Here is a 21,468-nt window from a genome sequence, read left to right on the forward strand (position 1 = left end):
ACCCAGCAATACCACTTTTGGGTCTTTTTCCCAAAGAGATCATGGAAAGGGGAAAGGGACCCACATGTACAAAAATATTTATAGCTGCTCTTTATGTGGTGGCAAGGAATTGGAAGTTGAGGGGATGCCCATCATTTGGGGAATGGCTGGATAAGTTGTGGTATATGAATGTAATGGAATACTATTGTGCTGTAAGAAATGATGAGCAGGAAGAGTTCAGAGAAACCTGGAGGGTCTTACATGAGCTGATGATGAGTGAGATGAGCAGAACCAGAAGAACATTGTACACAGTATCATCAACATTGAGTGTTGACCTACTGTGATGGACTATATTCTTCTCACCAATGCAATGGTACAGAAGAGTTCCAGGGAACTCATGATAGAAGAGGATCTCCAACAACAAGAGAAAAAAAAAAAGAAAGAAAGAACTGTGGAGTATAGATGCTGATTGAACCATATTATTTCTTTTGTTTTGGGTGCTGTTGTTTTTTTTTTTCTATTTTGAGGTTTTGCATCACTGCTCTGATTCTTTCTCTTGTAACAGGATTAATGCAGAAATAGGATTAATGTTATTATGTATATATAGATATAGATATAGATATAGATAGATATATATATGTATAGAGATATATAAATATAACCTATATCGGATTGCCTGCTGTCTGGGGGAGGGGGGAGGGAGGGAGAAAAATCTGAAATTGTGAAGCATGTATAAACAAAAGTTGAGAACTATCTTTGCATGTAATGGAAAAAATAAAATACCTCATACATTAAAAAAAAAAAAAGAAATGATGGGGGCAGCTAGGTGGCACAGTAGATAGAGCACTGGCCCTGGAGTCAGGAGTACCTGAGTTCAAATCCGGCCTCAGACACGTAACACTTACTAGCTGTGTGACCCTGGGCAAGTCACTTAACCCCAATTGCCTCACTTAAAAAAAAAAAAAGAAATGATGAGCAGGAGGAGTTCAGAGAAACCTGGAGGGTCTTGCGTGTGCTGATGATGAGTGAGATGAGCAGAACCAGAAGAACACTGTACACAGTATCATCAACATTGAGTGTTGATCTACTGTGATGGACTATATTCTTCTCACCAATGGTACAGAAGAGTTCCGGGGAACTCATGATAGAAGAGGATCTCCAAATCCAGGAAAAAAAAAAAAAGAACTGTGGAGTATAGATGCTGAATGAACCATACTATTTCTTTTGTTTTTGGTGCTGATGTTTTTCTATTTTGAGGTTTTTCGTCATTGCTCTGATTTTTCTCTTATAACATGACTAATACAGAAATATGTTTAATGTTATTATGTGTGTGTGTGTGTACATATATATATGTATATAACCTACATCAGATTACCTGCTGTCTAGGGGAGGGGGGAGGGAGGGAGAAAAATCTGAAATTGGAAAGCTTGTATAAACAAAAGTTGAGAACTATCTTTACATTTAACGGAAAAAAAAAACTTTATTAATTAAAAAAAAAAAAAGAACTGGTACATGGAGAGTTCTAAGCACGAGTCCAACAGCAACATGTGGGGATTTATATTGCTTGAACTAGAGGCCCCAGGAAGTCCACCCCTCAACTTCTTCTTTTTTGGGGGGAGGGGGAAGGGCAATGAGGGTTAAGTGTCTTGCCCAGGGTCACACAACTAGTTAAGTGTCAAGTGTCTGAGGCCAGATTTGAACTCAGGTCCTCCTGAATCCAGGGCCAGTATTTTATCTACTGCACCACCTAGCTGCCCCCACCCCTCAATTTCTAACCTGCTTAGAAGTTATCCTCAGAGGAGGAGATTCCATAACTTTCTTTAGTCATCCCTACAAAGAGTACTCAGTCAACTGTCAAGAAGATTTTCCCAAAAGCTAAGCTAGATTTCCTCAATTTTTCAGGCATTAGGCAAGTTATCCCAGATAAACAATAACATAGTGAGAAAGAAGCTTTAAAAAGCACTTACCTGCTCCCCGACTGGGAGGTTCTCGGGCAGGGGGAGGTGGTCTACTACTCTGTAAAGAAGGTGAGACTGAGGTGGGTGGGGGAGGTGCCAGGCCTCTAAGGGGACCTGGTGTCTTCCTATGTAAAGAATTGTGTCTCTGTGGAAGCTCAGGGGCTGATTCATTAGTGGGGCTTGAAGGCCCATTGGGAACACCAGGGGGCTGACGGTAAGGCGGTGGAGGGGGAGCCAAAGACTGATTATGTCCACTTGGTCCTGTCCTAATATTCACAGGGGAAGGAGGTGGCTTAATTGGAGGTGGAGCAGGAGGCCCCTCTCGGCCAGGGGGAGGCCTCTGTCCAGGAGTTGGTGGCAAAGGCTTCTCTCTGTTGTAGGCTGGGGCTTTGCTGCTGTGCATAGGCAAAGGTGCAGGGGGTGCATTGGCACGCCGCCCAGGGGGTGGTGGCGGGGGAGCTGAAGAACTATGTTTCATGCCCGTGCTGCTGGTGGAATTGGGCCGGGATAGGTCCGGTAAAGAGGGTCTCTGCATCCGCGGCAGTTCTGGGGGGGATGCCCGGCTACTGTTTGAATCATCTTGGGGACGGCTATTGCCTGTGGACACTGGGGGCCTTGGGGCATTGGCTCGGGAACCAGAGACCTGTACAACTGTCTTGCCAGCTAGGTTCTCTGCAAAGAAACCAGAAATAATAGGATCAGCAAAAACAGTTCATGACACATTTATTAGACCTTATAATCAGTATTGCTTCATACTCAGAGAAAGAAAGAAAATTTTAGTTCAGGGTTCTTTTTTTGGGGGCAATTGGTTAATTTTTTGGGTGAGGCAATTGGGTTAAGTGACTTGCCCAGGGTCACACAGCTAGTAAGTGTTAAGTGTCTGAGGCCGGATTTGAACTCAGGTCCTTGTGAATCCAGGGCCAGTGCTCTATCCACTGCGCCAACTAGCTGCCCCTTAGTTCAGGGTTCTTAATTAGTCCAATTGGAAATAGCAACAAATTTACTATATTATACTGTTTTTTGTTACTTTTAACCCCACCCCCCCCCCCAATATGCCTTGCTTTGGGAAGAAAAATAAAAACCAACGAGATACCTGAAATGTCCTTTGTTCCAACAGGTCTGAGTTTTGGCACTCCTCCTTGGAAGAGACCTCCCTTAGGTTGCAAGACATTTCCTCCAGAACCATAACCCCCACTTCCTCCTTTAGGTTCTGCAAAACATGCAACCACTTCCAAGTTATTATTATTTAGTGTAAGATCACTTGATGTCCAGGTGTAGTCCTTAGAAAGAGTCCATTTCCCTCAATCCTGACCACAATAAGCAAACATCCCAGCAAGAAAAAGAATACATTTATTTTCCTCATTCAAGGAACAGAAGGCGGGCTTTGCTCCACAGCTTTTTAAAGGGAGTAAAGCTATTCTTGACTATGGCAAAGATCTCCCCACAATCTCAATACATCAAAGAGATTCTCCCTGTAATGTTGCACCCTCAACTCCAGGTAACATTACTCTTAAAAGTCCCTGGTGTCAAAGGTAACAACAATTAGGAGACTTAGATATGGAAGCTGTGCCCACAGGTCAATAATGGTGGCCCATAGAAACATCCGTAAAATCTGAGATGTTTATGGGGATTTAGGGATCTCTTCTAGGAGATAAAGATCTGTCCCTAACATGTACAGCAAGCACAAGAGCTATGGCAGATGGGAGTCTGACAAAGAAAACCTTTCCTAAAGACTGGGAGGAAACCTGTCAGCTCGGGTTTGTAGCAATTAAAGTAGAAACAAGACAACACTGACATAAAGGACTCAAATTCTTCCCAGATATAGCCAAAAAAAGACTATGAGCCACTCGAAGACATTTATCACTAACTCTGGGTTGAGAAACAAGGAAATTTCAGAACCAGCCCTGGGGGGCTAGGAGCTTACAGATGGCATGATATAACTTGTCACTTACTCTCAAGGACTGGAGCACTCCGATCATTGATATGAGTCACTTTTTTCAGTCGAGTCCCTTTGCATATGTCCTGTAATAGGGCTCCTCGGCCCCGCTGTTCATCCCTACTCAGCTTGGGCGGTTCTGTGTTTGCCTAGAAGAGTTCATACCAGAAAGTCAGCATCACCATAAATAAGGGCTAAATGCCCTCCCACAGGTTGTACTGGCCTACATATTATGGCACAGATTCTAATCTCTACTTTTAAAGACCACACACCCACTTGGGGAAAGATCCCACAGCCTTCCTCAGTCACTTGGTTCCTGGTACTGGCAATTCCCTAATCCTTCCTATTAAAACCTAGGCTAAATTTGATTTACTTCCACTTTGATTCTTCTCCCCTCAGACTGTCCTCTGGAGAGGTAGGGAACGCTAACTTCATCTCTGGAAGCTTCCCCAACAAACACTCACATTTCTCCTCTGTTTGATCCAGCCAGGACACTGTAGACCATCACCTCAGATCAAAGTTTAGGAGGCCAGGGGAAGGAGAGGGAAGAAAAGGAGGCAAAAGGACCACAGGAGGGAGTTCTATACTACTGCCTCGAGGCCCCCACTGCCTTGGCAATAGCAAACCCGAGATGATTCAAACAGCAGCTAGGTCGGGGCTATATAGCTAGGTAGAGACAAAAAAAAATCTCAATGCCCAAGGCAAACATAATTTCCCCTGATATACAGTAGCATGAGGTGGTGGATAGAGTGCTAGACTGGATCAGGAAGACCCATTCTCATACTCCACCTCAGCTGTATGCTCACAGGCAAGTCACTTAACCTCTCTGATCCTCAGTTTCTTCATCTCTAAAATGGAAATAACAGCATCTACCTTACAGGGTTGTGAGGATCAAATGAAGTAAGGCACATAAAGCATGTTGCTAACCTTAAAGGACTCAACAGGGTGTCTCAAAAATCTTAGTGCTCTTTAAAACTTAACAGCTTAAAACTTTTGGGAAAATTAGTTAAAACAGCACATTATATAGTGGAAAGAACAATGAACTCCAAGGCAAAAGCCTTAGGTTTTTATCTTGGATATTCTACTAGGTAGCTATTTAAACTTTAAGTAAATCATTTAACTTCTCTAGGTTTACTCATCTGTGAAATGAGGTTGGACTACATGACACCCAAGCCTAACATTCCACATTTCCATAATGTGAGTTATAAGAGCCATGATCTTGGACACTTTAGGAGCTTACAACCTAAGTTTTTTTGTCTCCATTTTCAAGACTGTGGATGAATTTTACCAATATATTCCACAAGCTTCCTACCCTTTTCTTTGTTATCTGGGGAATGTCAGCTTTGGCTAGCCCTACCTTTGATAGGAATTGATTTAGGGAGTAAGGAGAGAGAAGTGGTACACTGAATCAATTAGCAAGTAGGAATGCCATTCCCCTTTCTCATGATGACCAGAGGAGTGACACATTCACATTTGTAGGACAAATAGTTTTATAGTGAAACAATAGTTCCTCCTCCTACTCCATCCTATCTTAAAAAAAAAAAAACAACCTAGAAATCAGTGTAGAACAAGTTCAGTATGAGTCAACAGTGTGGCTAGATGGCAATCAAAAAAGCTAAATGGATATTCAATTGAAACAGAACAGCAAAATGTCCACAAATATGAAACTGATATTCCTGCTCTGGTCTGTCACGAGTAGAGTATAATAGAAGTACTGTATTCTGGACCCCACACTTTAAGTAGGACATAAATAACCTGAAAAATGCCCATAGGAGAGCAACCAGAATAGTAAAGGCCCTCAATACCATGCCACATAAGGATCAGTTCAGAGAAATGTGGTTTAGTTTGGAATCTAGAAGGACATAATAATAGCTGTGTTCAAGTAGCTGAAGCATCTTCATGTGGAAGGATTAGATTTATTCTGCTTGGCCCTAGAGGAAAGAACTACAAGCAATGGACACAAGTTGTAACAGAAGTTGCACAAAGATAGATTTGAGTTCTATAGGAAAAACTTCCATAAAATTAAAGCTAACTGAGAGGGGAATAGACTGCCACAGGAGGAGGCAGTAGGCACTCCCTCACAAAAGGTCTTCAAGGAAAAGCTAAGTGGATGACCATTTGACAAGGATGCTGTCATGATTCTTCATTAGGTGCGGGATGGACTAATTGGCAGTAGGTGCTACTGTTTTTCTGTTAAATTTCTACCCATTGTTTAAAGCTTAACTCAAATGCTACCTACTAGGTGAAGTTTTTCTTGATAAGGACATTCAACCTCTGAATTCACATTGTACTCTGTTTTCTGATTCTCCAATACATTTATCACAAAGTATTCTATGTCATCATTATCTGTGGTTATGTCTTATGACTCTACTTAATTGTAAGCTCAATGAGGAGAAGGATCCTAGGAGTAACAGGTGTTCACAGAATAGGTGCCTGATAATATTTCTGAAGGAATGATCTGAATGAATAAATGACTAACAAGAATTTGTGAAGAGAAGCAAAATAACTCAGATAATAGCTGTACAAGTAGATTAATGAGAGACACTTAAACCAAAATTTTGCTGTTTAATGCTCTAGTGGTCAGAACGCTACCTGGTTAAAAGTGGGAGGTGGAGGTGGACCAGGTGGAGGTGGAGGTGGAGGAGGAGGCGGAATTGGCATCCTTGCCCTGCTCCCAGTTGGTGCTGTCTTTTAACGGTTGGAAGCGTTGGGCCACTCATATACCTGCAAATGAAATTAAAATATGCATAAAAACACTTCTTCACAAGTAGAAGTGGTTAAGAGAACCACTCACTTACTGTTACATACCACTCCAGCTGAAGCAGTGTACACAACACAGCCACCTCTCTGAAATTTGACCACACTATTAACATTACCTTTATATTTTAGTCATCAATAAAATCTCAGATACCTTTAGGAAAAAACTCTAGCTGTGTGCCCCACTGCGGTCATCATTTTACCAATTCAGAGAGAAATAAGAAAAACTGCAGTCGCCCAACACAGTAAGAACCCTTACTTACTCAGCCATAAAGAACTAATAAGGGGGCAGCTAGGTGGCGCAGTGGATAGAGCACTGGCCCTGGAGCACTGGCCCTGGAGTCAGGAGTACCTGAGTTCACATCCGGCCTCAGACACTTAACACGGTCTAGCTGTGTGACCCTGGGCAAGTCATTTAACCCCAATTGCCTCACTAAAAAAAAAAAAAAAAGAACTAATAAGGCATTATGAACCTGATACCCTCACTGAAGACCAAAAAAAGAAACAAAAACACACAGGTGTCAGAGAAGTTAGTTTCGCTAAACCACAAAATCACCAGAGTTCAGTGTCTCATAAGATCAGGACAGGAGAAAAGCCAGAAGATTGTATGCATTAAGACAAATTTCAAAGATCAAAACAGCAAAGAAATTCCCAGAGAGAATGAAAAGTAGGAATCAGGCTTGCTAGTCTCCTTAGAAAAAAACTGATCAGAACTTCTGTGTGGAAAGAAAGATAACTATGAAGTATATTTTCCCCTTGGAGACCTAAAATACGCTCTGAGTCTGTGAATAGTTACAGAAAAGGTCTTAGTAACAGAGTATGGAGTTGGATGAGAGATACGACTGAGATGGCCCATCCAAGTCAAACCCCTTCCAGTACAGTACTTTAGGGGACTGTGTCAAATAGAACTAAATTTCCCCCTTGGCCTTATATAAAGAAAATTACTATGTTGAGGTGACCACATTAACTGGGTAATGCCAACAGTAGAAGCTGTGTCCAAATTCACCTCTAAAGAGTAGTCATCTCACCTCCAAGAGAAAAACTTTTCTGTTTCTGGTTTCTAAGCCAAGTACAAGTTTTTGCCAGCTGACCTAACACAATGGGCCTTAAAAAACTGAACCAGCAAATTCCTATAAGAAAAGCACCCTTCAGAGGCAGCTAGGTAGCACAGTGGATAAAGCACCAGCCCTGGATTCAGGAGGACCTGCGTTCAAGTCCAACCTCAGACACTTGACACTTACTAGCTGTGTGACCCTGGGCAAGTCACTTAATCCTCATTACCCTGAAAAATAAAAAAAATTTAAAAAAAAAAGAAAAGCATATATTTTTTTAAATTACAAAATGCTGTAGCTAGTTGGGGACCTACTAGTGTGATAACTAGTCCAAGAGCTGAGTCTCCAGAGCCAAGATTTATCATTACAACTGCATCATTTGCAGTTTCAGGAGTCTTTTAATTCTTTCCATTCGCACTGTTAAAATCTTTGTGTATGTTGTTTTCCTAATTCTGCTTACTTCACTCAGTATCAACTCAAATAAGTCTTCCCCTGCTTTCCTGAACTCTTCAGTCTTACAGCACAACAATATTCCAGTTAACTCATGTGTACTACAATTTGGCCACTTTCCCAATCTATGGGCAATCTATGTTTGTCTGGATTAGATAATATAGCTTGAATTGTATGTTCAGTAGTGGGATCTTTGGGTCAAAGAGTATAGATAATTTGGTCACTTTTTTCACAATTCTAAATTGCTTTCCTGGATGGCTGGACCAATTCTTAGCTCTACCAACAGAGTATTATTGTATGTCTATTGCATAAGTATGCTTCTCATCCCTTAGTCCTTGCTGTTTAGTCTTGTTATCTTTACTAATTTGTTGGACATGAAGCAAAACCTGCTTTAATTTGCATTTCTCTTACCAGTACTTGAGAGCAATCTTTAATGTGGTTAAGTTTAACTTTCTCTTCTCATCAGCTTAGAATTCTTACCTTTGAAGGCTCAGCTCAAGCACCAGCTCCAACATGAAGCCTTTCCTAATCTCTCTAGTTTTTTAAGTGAGTCCCCCGACATTTCTTCCATTTACTTTGTGTATGTACATATATATGTGTGTATACACACATGCATATAAAATACATATAAATAAAATCGTTACTTATACCCATTATTTCCCCAGAAAGAACTTGAACTACTTAAAGAGAGCAACTATTTTCACTGTTTTCTATCTCCCCAACATCTTTACAGACACTGGAGATATTAATGAATCCTTGTCAACGGACAGAATTATTTGTTGCTGTCATCTGACCACTTATCCAATGGGGAATAGCTCTTGCATATTTGTGTTAATTAGCCACATATTTTGGATATTGGGGGCTTCGTTAGATATATGTGATGCAAAGATTTTCTTCCAATTGATTGTTTCTTTGAAGGATTTTAAAACTCTCTTTAATGCCACAACCATATTGCCAGAGGACCTCTGATGAAGCATGCTACTCACCCTCCTGACAAAAGTGATGAATACAAGGGCAGAAGCCTTTATTTTTGGACATGACTACTGCAAAGATCTGTTTTGCCTGATTTTCCTTGTTGCAAGGGGTTTTCCCCCTTCTTTCTTTCTCTGGGTTTTTAATGGGCATGGAAGATGTTTGTCAGGGGAAATGGTGGTTAGCAACAGTTGGTGCTCCCCCGCAAAAAAAGAAAGGTCCTCTTTAATACATTTTTTGAAATGCTTCATAAAAGAAAGCATAAGGAAGCACTGAGAAGCAGAGTAGTTTTCTAAAATAACAAGCAGAAATTATTATATATATATATTTTAAGTGCTCTGAAATAGAGAATTTCAGGGTCATAAAGATTCCTTCTTGTGTTTGGCTCTGTGTATGAAAATGCTAATTTTTTTCATTCAGAATAATTTCCCCCCCTTAAGATTAAATAAAGGAGCCTAAAAAGCAGGATCTCATTATACAAACAAAATTTTCTAATAAAAAACAATAAACACAATGAGATTTTATATTCACTACATCTTTCACTTAATTCTTTTTTTTAAATTTTAATTGGAGAGAGAGAGGACTGGCACCACGAAAGTATCAATTATTCTCACAGATTCTTGAACACAATCAGAAAATACTCTTTATCCAGAGCACCAAGATCTCATTTTTCTTCAAGCAAATTTGGAGGGCTATGTGGGGGTGAGGGGGTCAATGTCATGCCCCAGGTCTTCAGGATGAAGTTGTAAAGTACAGTGGCATACTACACTACAGTGTAGTTGTCAAATGATGTTTTCAATGAGATCTCTTCTACATTGATCACAATAATTTCTTTACTCCTTTTGGCTCTGAATGTGCTTCATCTCCTGATAGAAACAATAATTCATCTGACAGCCGCACTGGCCAGAGAAAGTCTTCATCATAGTGATCTGTTGTTAAATATTGTTTGCAAAAAGCCCACCCAGTAGAGTGGCAATCATGATCTCAGACAAAGCCAAAAAAAAAACAAAACCCTTAACTGAAAGATATAATCAGAGAAACTACATTTTGCTAAAAGGTACCACAATGAAGTAATATCAAAAAAATTTACAGCAAGTTTCTCTGATAAAGGACTCATTACTCAAGTATATACTGAGTAGTGAGTCAAATTTATAAAAATAAGAACCATCCTTCAATAGATAAATGTTCAAAGGATAAAAAAAGAAATCAAAGCTATCTACAGTCATATGAAAAAATGGCCTAAATCAATACTGATTAGAGGCAGAAAGGCAAATTAGAACAACTCTGACGTACTATGTCACACTTATCAGAAATGACAAATGATGGAAGGGTTGAGGGAAAATACACGCATTAATGAACAGTGCAGTAGTGAACTGGTCCAACCATTCTGGAAAAAAACCTGGAACTAGGCCCAAAGGGCTATAAAACTGTGCATACCCTTTGACCCTGCAAAACCACTACTAGGTCTATACCCCAAAGAAATCAAGAAAGAAAAAAACCTATGTGTACAAAAGTATTTATAGCAACTCTTTTTATAGTGGCAAAGAATTGGAAATTGAGGGGATGCTCATCAACTGGCTGAACAAGTTTTGATATATGACTGTGATGGAATACTATTGTTCTGTGGGAAATGATGAGGGGGTGATTTCAGGAGGAAAAAAATAAACATGACAAGACCTATCTGAATTGATGTAAATTGAAGTGAGAAGAACCAGGAGACCTTTGTGCATAATAACATCCATGTTGTAATGATAATCAACTGTGAAAGACTTGGCTACTTTGATCAATACAATGATGCAATTCCAAAGGACTCATGATGAAAAATGTTATCCACCTCCAGAGACAGAACTGATGAACTCTGCAAACTGAAGGACAATGTTCTCAATTTATTTTTTTCTTCTTTTTGCAATATGACTAATATGGAAATACTTTCCATGATTTCACATGAATAACTAATGGCATATTGTTTGCCTTCTTTGTGGGTGGGAAGGGATAGGAGGGAGGGAATCTGTAACTGAAATGTTTTTTAAAATGTCAAAATAAATAAATAATGATTTTTTGGGGGGGAAGGGGAAGGCCTGTCCTTGGTTGGATGATGACTATCAAAAGTTTTGTATAGATGGAAAAATAGGCATATAGGTCAGTAGTTAATGATTTTCTCTCAGTCACTTTTTTTTTCAATTACTTTGATAATACTTATCATGCAAGCAAAACATAAAATAGGGAGATGTTTGCTCACCAAAGGTATTTACCACTGTGCTAAGGTAGGAGGGGGAAAGTGGAGGGGAGCTAGCACAAAGTCCAGGTTAAAGAGGGATTCCCTATGGCTGAAGAGGTATATCCCTATTTGCTGATGATAACTATACTGAATGCAGAAGACCTCAGAACTACAAAGCCACTTGCAAGAGTATTAAAATCACTCAAAGGAGTTTGACCTGTCCATATACACAGGAAAAAATCAAGTAGGTGAAGAATTTCTATTGCCTAGATTTTAACACCTTATAGTTTGTCCAACTCTGTGTGTGTGTGTGTGTATACACACACACACACACACACGAAGAAAACAGTACAGATGAACAATAAACCAAGCCCAGAGTTAAACAGCTGGAGAAAATCAGACTGTACTGCTTTCAAAGAAATGGCAAAGCTCTTTCAGTAATGCCAAGCTTCTCATTATAGAAAAGGTCACTTTTTCAATATAAACATTTTACTGGTGTTGCCACAGAGCAGTCACACTACTACTGCCATTGAAGAAATCAAGAATATCACATAGAAGGCAATAGAGGGGCAGCTAAGTGGCACAGTGGATAAAGCACCAGCCCTGGATTCTGGAGGACCTGAGTTCAAATCCGGCCTCAGACACTTAACACTTACTAGCTGTGAGACCCTGGGCAAGTCACTTAACCCCAATTGCCCTGCCCCCCCAAAAAAGCAATGGATGGGTATGAACAAGTTGCCACATACAAGCTATGAGAAACTATTAAGAAAGGAACAGCATAAAGAACGCCATCAACAATCTGTAAGAAAGGAACAGAGAGTTGTCAGAGGACAAGAGCAAGGGATGACAGGTAGACAGCCAGCCTGATCCACTGGAAACCTCATGATGTCAGAGGAAAACCTCCAGTTCATTGGGTGGGCCAATTCCCTGTGGTGAACTCTTGGGAAAATAGGGATGAAACACAGGATAGGCAGGCATGAGTTGTGATATAAATCATTTGAGGGAACTATCTAGTCAATGAGGCACAAAATTTTAAATATATTTGCGAATACCTGCTATGTAAAGTGTGTGAGAAAGGGGGGAAATGTTTTTTGAGGGTTTTGGTTTGGTTTTACTATAGGAGAGCAGATGACCAGGAATTCAAAAGGGAGGAAAGGGAGGAGGGGCAAAGCAAACATAGGAAACAGCATGAAGTAAAGTCTTAAAGGCAGGAAGAGTGAGACATCTAGTATGGCTGGAACACAGAGATGTAGAGTTGAATAGTGAAAGATATGGTAGTGCCAAACTACCATAAAGGCCTTATGTAATTTAAGATTCTAAATGCGGATTCTAATCTGTTCCCCCAGTTTTGGGGGAAACTGACTAAAATCACTGATAAAACAAGTTTAGGTTTTTAAGGGTTTATTGGAAAACAGAAAGAAAAAGCTTGAGAACAGAATTCCAACAGCCTGGCATTCCTATCTTTCCTCAAATTTCCTGTGAAGTCCTCTGCCACCACCACCACCATCAAGTCAGGAACCCAAAAGAAGTGAGAGCTCTCCGCGCAGGCTCTCTTTCCTCCTTCCTGTCTCCTCCCAGAAAATAGGAGGCTCCTCAAGTTGATTGGCTGGTAGCCTTGATAGATAGCACCCATGAGCAAAACGTCATTTCCTGACGCCAAGGAAAAGCCACATGGCCTTGCCCTCTGAGGCATTTTCCTCATGGCGGAGCTTTCCCACAGCAAGTAGGTGGCATCATTCCAATCATTACAGCCTCATTACTAAAGTATATACTGATCAGAAAAGTGAATCAAATTTATAAAAATAAGAGCCATCCTTCAAGAGATAAATGGCCAAAGGACAGAAAAAGAAGGGTAATAAAGCCAGGTTGAAGAGTCTGTGCCATATAAGGAAGGCTGGATTTGAAATCAGAAGACCTAAATTTTCATCATTTGTTTACTCACCCAACCAGAAAAATGAGGGTACTGGACTAGATGAACTCTAAAGTCTCTTGGCAGATGATTGGGGGGGGGGGGGGGTAAGCAGATAGAGCACTGGGACTGGTGTTAGAAAGCCTTAAGTTTAAATTTGACCTCAAATGCTGACTAGCTATGTGACCTTAGACAAATAACCTGTTTGCCTAAGTTTCCTCAACTGTAAAACAGGGTTACTAATGGCACCTACCTGCAAGGGTTGTTGTGAGGATCAAATGAGATATTTGTAAAGCACTTAGCACAGTTCCTGACACATAGCAGGCACTTAATAAACACTTATTGTCCTCCCTTGCCCCTTCCCTTCCAGTCTAAATCTATTACTATAATTTGTAGTAATCATTATTCTTAACAAGTAGTTCTGGCAGGCTGGTGACTTACTGTAAGATACAATTTGAAGTTACAAGTTTCTTTATAGAGTGTGCGTAATACGACAGAAAGAGATTTGGATTTAAATAGTCAGAGGACCTGAGTCCTTGAACCTACTTGAAAAAAGAAGTCCATCTATAATATCCTCAGCATCTTCTGAAAGAAATCAGGTGAGGAGGAAATAACTACTTCCCAAGGAAGCTCACTCCACTGTGGGGCAGTTTCAATTTTAATTTTTTATTCCAATGAGCTGAAAATCCACCTCTCAGCAACTTCTGTCTATCCTCTTAATTCTCGATGGAGTCAGGTGGACTACATAACAGCCCTTGGAGAGAGTAATCATATCTCTCCTACAACTTTTATCCTCTCTCTCCATTCCCAATTATTTCAATCAATCCTATGCTATCATTTCCTCAGTCTAACCACACTGCTCTGGGACTTCAGTTTGTCAAGTCCTTTCTCAACATGACACCAAGAACTGAACAAAGGCTTTATTCAAGATATAGCCTGACCTGGGGAGAGTACAATTTTTTTTTTTAATCAGTTAAAAAAAATTATGGACATCCCTGTTTCTCCCCTGATCTTATTGGGAATGGATCCAATTTATCCCCATTACATATAATGTTTGCTAATGGTTTTAGGTAAATACTGCTTATTATTTAAGGAAAGCTCCACTTATTCCTATGCTCTCTCGTGTTTTTACTAGGAATGAGTTGCTGTATTTTGTCAAAAGCTTTCTCTGCATCTATTGAGATAATCAAGATTTTGGTTAATTTTGTTATGGATGTGGTTGATTATGTTGATAGTTTTCCTAATGTTGAACCAGCCCTGCATTCTGGGATAAATCCCATCTGGTCATAGTGTGTTATCCTAGTGATGAATTGCTGTAATCTCCTTGCTAATATTTTATTTAAGATTTTTGCATCAATATTTGTTAGGGAAATTGTTCTATTATTTTCTTTCTCTGTTTTGGCTCTGCCTGGCATCAACACCATATTTGTGTCATAAGAGGAATTTGGTAGAACTCCTTCTTCACCTATTTTTCCATATTGTTTGTGTAGTACTGGAATTAACTGTTCTTTAAATGTTTGGTAGAATTCACTTGTAAACCCATCTGGCCCTGGAGATTTTTGCTTAGGAAGGTCATTGATGGCTTCTTTTTCTGAAATGGCATTATTTCAGGATTTTATTTCCTCTTCTGTTAATCTGGGCTGGGCAGTGCAGTGCAGCACAGAGGGGGTCTGGGCAAGTCAGCTGGAGGCTCTTGGCCACAGCAAAGACCAGCAGCTGAGGGCCCTTGATCCTGACTCAGCAGGCTGGTGGCTCAGCAGCCTCATTGGGAGACCCGCCAGCCCCAGCTGAAAGGACAAACAGCCAGATAGAGAAGCACCCAAAGGACAGGTGCAACTAGGCCAAGCCATCCCAGCACAAGGAGCAGGTCTAAGGTGGTGAGGAACCTGCAAGCCACAGAGGCCTCAGAGGAGAAAGCCAGTGACCAGGCCCCTATCCACCAACACAAGAACCTTGCAACAGTGGCCCCTGTGCTCCAGGAGCAGACCTCAACTTTAAAAATAAAAAAATAAGCCACAACATAAGTAAGAAACAGAAAAGGGCCCTTACCATTGAGAGCTTCTATATCAACAGGGAAGACCAAAACACAAATTCAGAGAGGACAATACTCTCAAAATGAATTGGTCTCAAGACCAAAAAGCCTTACTGGAAGAACTCAAAAAGGATTTTAAAAATCAAATGAGGGGCAGCTGGGTGGCGCAGTGGATAGAGCACCGGCCCTGGAGTCAGGAGAACCTGAGTTCAAATCCGACCTCAGACACTTAACACTTACTAGTTGTATGACCCTGGGCAAGTCACTTAACCCCAACTGCCTCACTAAAAATCAATCAATCAATCAATCAAATGAGAGGTAGAAGAAAAAATGGAAAAGAAATAAAAGTTATGCAAGAAAACTATGAAAAAAGAGTCAACAGCTTGGAGAAGAAAACACAAAAATAAACTGAAGAAAACAATTCCCTAAAATATACAATTGACCAAACGGGGGGTAAAAAACTGGTGAAATGGAAAAAGAGGTGCAAAAGCTTACTGAAGAAAATAATGCCTTAAAAATTAGAATTGGGCAGATGGAAGCTAATTACTCTGTGAGACACTAAGAATCAGTCAAACAGAATCAAAAGAATGAAAAAATGGAAGAAAATGTGAAATACCTAATCCAAAAGACAACTGACCTAGAAAATAGATCCAAGACATAATCTGAGAATTATTGAACTACCTGAAAGCCATGATCAGAAAGAGTCTAGACACCATATTTCAGGAAATTATCAAGGAGAACTGTCCTGATATTGTAGAACCAGAGGATAAAATAGTCATTGAAAGAATTCACCAATCACCTCCTGAAAAAGACCCCAAAAGGAAAACTCCAAGGAATATCATAGCTAAATTCCAAAATTAACAAGTAAAGGAGAAAATACTTGAAGCAGCCAGAAAGAAGCAATTTAAGTATCAAGGAACAACTATCAGAATTACACAAGATCTGGCAGCTTCAAAATTAAAGGATCAGAGGAATTGGAATGATATTCCAGAAGGCAAAGTAACTAGGATTACAACCAAGAATGTACTACCCAACAAAATTAAGCATAATCTTTCAGGGGAAAAGATGGACATTCAGAGAAATAGGAGATTTTAAATCTTTCCTAATGAAAAGTCTAGAACTGAACAGAAAATTCAATCTACAAATACAAGACTCAAGAGACACATGAAAAGGTTAAAAAAGGGGTGGGGGGGATAGAGAAACCATGTTATTCAAAATGGTTAAAATGTTTGCATCCCTACATGGAAGAAGATACAGGAGACTTTAAAACTTTCCTAATGAAAAGTCCAGAACTGAACAGAAAATTCAATCTACAAATACAAGACTCAAGAGACACATGAAAAGGTTTAAAAAAAAAAAAAAGCAGTGGGAGAAACCATGTTATTCAATATGGTTAAAATGTTTGCATCCCTACATGGGAAGAAGATACTTGTAACTCTTGAGAACTGTATCTTTATTAAGGCAGATAGGAGGAGTACACACAGACAGAAGGTGTGGGCATAAGTGGATTCTGATGTGATGTTATTTAAAAAAAAAAAAAACTTAAGGGGCAGCTAGGTGGTGCAGTGGATAAAAGCACTGGGCCCTGGATTCAGGAGGACCTGAGTTCAAATCCAGCCTCAGACACTTGACACTTACTAGCTGTGTGACCCTGGGCAAGTCACTTAACCCTCATTGCCCTGAAAAATAATAATAATAATTGGGTATAGAATTCCATCTTACCTTGTAGGGAAGTAAAGGGGGGAAAGGGAAAGAAAAGAGTGGAGTGCTGATAGAAGGGAGAAAGGGGAAGGGGGAAAAGACAAAAAAGGAGGTAGGGTTGATAGAAGGAAAGGTAGACTGAGGGGGCCAGAAACAAAACACTAGTGAGAAGGGAAAGGGGAAAAGAAAAGAGAAAAATACAAACAAGGGAAAAATAGGATGCAGGGAAATACAAGTTGGTAATCATAACTGTGAATATGAATGAGATACACTCTCCTATAAAACAGAAGCAGATAGCAGAGTAGATTAAAAACCAGAATCCTACAATATGTCAATATGTTGTTTACAAGAAACGCATGTGAAGCAAGCAGAGAGACACACACAGAGTAAAGGTGAAAGGCTAGAGCAGAATATATTATGCTTCAAGTTAAGTCAAAAAAGCAGGGATAACAATCCTTATCTCAGACAAAGCAAAAGCAAAACTTGACCTAATTAAAAGAGATAAGGAAGGAAACTACATATTGCTAAAAGGTACCATAGACAATTAAGTAATATCAATACTAAACATGTATGCACCAAGTGGTAGAGCATCCAAATTCTTAGAAAAGTTGAGGGAGTTACAGGAAGAAATAGATAGCGAAACCATCCTCCTCAACCTCTCCCTCTCAGAACTAAATAAATCTAACCACAAAATTAGTAAGTTAAGGAGGTGAATCGAATTTTAGAAAAGTTAGATATGGTAGACCTCTGGAGAAAACTGAATGGGGACAGAAAGGAATATACCTTTTTCTCAGCAGTACAGGGCACATACACAAAAACTGACCATGTATTAGGGCATAAAAACCTGACAGTCAGATACAAAAAGGCAGAAACAGTAAATGCATCCTTTTAAGATCATGATGCAATAAGAATTAAGTGTAACAAAGGGCCATGGAAAGACAGACCAAAAATGAATTGGAAACTAAATAATCTCATCCTAAAGAATGAGTGAGTCAAACAACAACTCATAGAAACAATCAGTAACTTCATCCAAGAGAATGACAATAATGAGACAACATACCAAAACTTATGGGATGCAGCCAAAGCAGTTCTTAGGGGAAATTTTATATCTCTAAATGCCTACATGAATAAAATAGAAAAAGAGGAGATCAATGAATTAGGTGTACAACTAAAAAAGGTAGAAAAATAATAAATTAAAAATCCCCAATTAAATACCAAATTGGAAATTCTGAAAATTAAAGGGGAGATTAATAAAATCAAAAGTAAGAAAACTATAGAATTAATAAATAAAACTAAGAACTGGTTCTATGAAAAAAATAAAATAAAATATATAAACCTTTAGTTAATCTGATTTTAAAAAAGAAAGAAGAAAACCAAATTATCAGCATCAAAAATGAAAAGGGTTGGAGTCAGCTAGGTGGTACAGTGGATAGGGCACCAGCCCTGGATTCAGGAGGACCTGAGTTCAAATCCTACCTCAAACACTTGACACTTACCAGTTGTGTGACCCTGGTCAAATCACTTAACCCTCATTGCTTCACAAAAAGAAAAAGAAAAAAGAAAAGGGTGAACTTACCACCAATGAAGGGGAAATTAAAGCAATAATTAGGACCTATTTTGCCCACCTATATGGCAATAATTTTGACAATCTAAATGAAATGGATAAATATTTACAAAAATAAAAAAAAATATGAACACTATGTATCTTGACATACTGTAAAATCTTCAGCTTCATATTATCCCCTACTTCAAAACTCAGCTAAAGCACCACCTTTCTCATGAAACTTTTCCTGATCTCCCTAACTCCAAAGACCTCCCCCCATCATAACTACTTTGGAAAGGTCTCCTGCAAAGAATATATGCTCCTTAAAAACCAGGGACTATTTCATTATTTGTCTTTTTATCATTACCATCTAACACAATGCCTGGCAAATAGCAGGTGCTTAAAAATATTTATCTATTGATTTAAAAAAAAAGTATCACTGGCTTTTTTGAATTCCATTTCATGCCACTGATTTAAATTGAGTTTTTAATCCACAAAAACCCACCCTTCACAAGAAGACCTGTCATCTAGCCAGGAATCTCCAATCCTATACTTCTGAAGTTGATTTTTTTTTTAAACCCAAGTGTAGAAATTATTAAATGTTATCTTATAAAGTTCACAGCAGTCTGTGAAGCCTTTTCTGGATCTTTAATCTAGAATTTACAGAGAGGATAGGGCTCAAGATTCAGATTTGGGGATCATCTATTAAGAGGTGATAGCTGAAACTGCAGAAGCAAATGAGCTTTCTTCTGACTCTTTACCTGAACAAATGAGCCTATCCCAACCCAAAATGAAAACAGTAAAGGCAGGGAAGGAATAGATAGATAAGCAAGAAGAAACTAAGTAAAGTGTCTTTTCTTGGCAGCAAAGGAAGGAAGGCTCATCCAAAAGGTTGTGAGTATAAAACAGTCCAAGAGAGTCAAGGATAACAACTGATTTTTCAACTGTGATAGACTTGACTCTTCTCAGCAATACAATGGTCCAAGATAATTCCAAAGGACTCATGATGGAAAATGTTCTCCAAATCCAGAAAAAAAGAACTGTGGAATGTAGATGCAGATTGAACCATACCGTTTCTACTTTTTTGTTTTTCTTTTTTGAGGTTTTTTCCATTTTGTTCTGATTCTTCTTTCACAGCATGATTAATGCAGAAATATGTTTTCTGTTTTTGTTTTTTTGCGGGGCAATGAGGGTTAAGTGAATTGCCCAGGGTCACACAGCTAGTAAGTGTCAAGTGTCTGAGGCCAAATTTGAACACAGGTCCTCCTGAATCTAGGGCCGGTGCTTTATCCACTGCGCCATCTAGCTAGCCCCAGAAATATGTTTAATGTGATTATACTTATATAACCTATATCAGATTGCTTTCTGTTTTGGGGAGGAAGGAGGGGAGGGAGGGAGAAAAATTTGGAACTAGAAATCTTATAAAAACAAATGTTATGGGGCAGCTAGCTGGGCCCTGGATTCAGGAGGACCTGAGTTCAAATCTGGTCTCAGACACTTGACACTTACTAGCTGTGTGACCCTGGGCAAGTCACTTAACCCTCATTGCCCCGCACCCCCCCAAAAAATGTTGAAAACTAACTCTATGTTTAACTAGAAAATAATAAAATACTTTTGTGATTAAAAAAAAGATAACTGATTTCGACAGAGTCCTTTAGAGTTTGCCAAGTGCCTGACAGACCTTCTCTGACCTTTCTAATAATCCTGGGAGGGAAGTACTAGGGAAATTATGACCCCATTTCATAGCTGAGAAACCAGAGGCTCAGAAGTAATCAGGAATTTGCCCCTGGTTTTATGGATAGTAAATGTCAGAGAATTTTAAAAGGTCACTGGATTTGGCAATGATGAGGTCACAGCCAACTCAGAATTCTAACCCTGAAAAAGGCTGCTCCTTCTACAAGAACTGGCTCTTCAAGAAGATGGGTGGAGGAGAGGAGAACATCTTGTTTTCTGGTGTGTTTTTAAATACCAGTGAGTTGCAACCAGAAACTAGAACCTAAAGCTCAAAAGCTAAACTACCAGTTAGAAGCAAAATGTTCATCAACAATGACATAAGGTGGGAGCAGAGTCCCCAAGACAAGATGCTAAAACCAACTACATAAAAATGGAAAAATTCCCCCCAAAGTCAGTTAATTCCATTCCAAGCACTACAACACTTTAACAGAGATTCAAACTCTACATACTGGAATGAAAACTCATACCTAGTCAGAGAAAATAAGCTATATTCTATAAATGGTTATCTTGAATATAAATAATTCAGGTACCTTTAATAACAATGTTAAAACTTCTCAAGCTAAAGGGCTACTTTTTAAACTTTTTAAAAATAAGTTTTACTTTTTATTATTATAAACCTAATACCAATCAATATGGACATTTAGCCATACAAAAAACAAAAAAGGGGACTACATATGAAGTAGTAAATCTCCAAGTAGAGTTAGGATTTTTTGCATATTTAAATGTTAACATGGTATTTCTACCACAGCCTTGCCTAACTGTGTTCCTTTCTGAAATCATTCCTGCTCATTTCTATTTATTTAAAAGTCACTGATGCTTTTTTCCTTCCTTTTTTTTTGGGGGGGGGGGGGTAAATCACTCCCACTACCCCTTCCATTCTTCCCTATATCATCTCACTTCCTGACAAAAAAATAAAAGCCCTCTCATATAATGATCCCAGTAAGTATACTGACCTGGCACTGGAAATAAGGGTCTATGTAAAGGGATAAAATCCCCAACAGTTTTCTACTGGAGCCCCTTGGAGCTGGAGGGCTTTGTCTATATCTAAAAAGATAGACTTCCTCCTTTCATCTTTTTTTTTTTTAAGTGAGGCAATTGGGGTTAAGTGACTTGCCTAGGGTCACACAGCTAGTAAGTGTCAAGTGTCTGAGGTCGGATTTGAACTCAGGTCCTCTTGAATCCAGGGCTGATGCTCTATTCACTGTGCCACCTAACTGCTCCCCTCCT

At 39.3% G+C, this 21,468-nt stretch overlaps 1 protein-coding gene across 1 annotated transcript in view; it reads right to left on the bottom strand.

Annotated features, from left to right (window-relative positions):
- The window catches only part of WIPF2 (WAS/WASL interacting protein family member 2), a 63,576-nt gene that overhangs the window by 12,480 nt on the left and 29,628 nt on the right, over nucleotides 1–21,468 (bottom strand). Inside the window, exons 3-6 of the mRNA XM_044004608.1 lie at nucleotides 6,466–6,597; nucleotides 3,890–4,022; nucleotides 3,031–3,147; nucleotides 1,947–2,609 (exon numbers count right to left, since the gene is read on the bottom strand). Coding sequence (XP_043860543.1) covers nucleotides 1,947–2,609; nucleotides 3,031–3,147; nucleotides 3,890–4,022; nucleotides 6,466–6,534 — 982 coding nt within the window. The 5' untranslated portion in view covers nucleotides 6,535–6,597. The remainder of the gene's footprint in view (nucleotides 1–1,946; nucleotides 2,610–3,030; nucleotides 3,148–3,889; nucleotides 4,023–6,465; nucleotides 6,598–21,468) is intronic.

This window comes from Dromiciops gliroides, chromosome 4 (genome assembly GCF_019393635.1).
Source record: "Dromiciops gliroides isolate mDroGli1 chromosome 4, mDroGli1.pri, whole genome shotgun sequence".
NCBI classification, from domain to species: domain Eukaryota; kingdom Metazoa; phylum Chordata; class Mammalia; order Microbiotheria; family Microbiotheriidae; genus Dromiciops; species Dromiciops gliroides.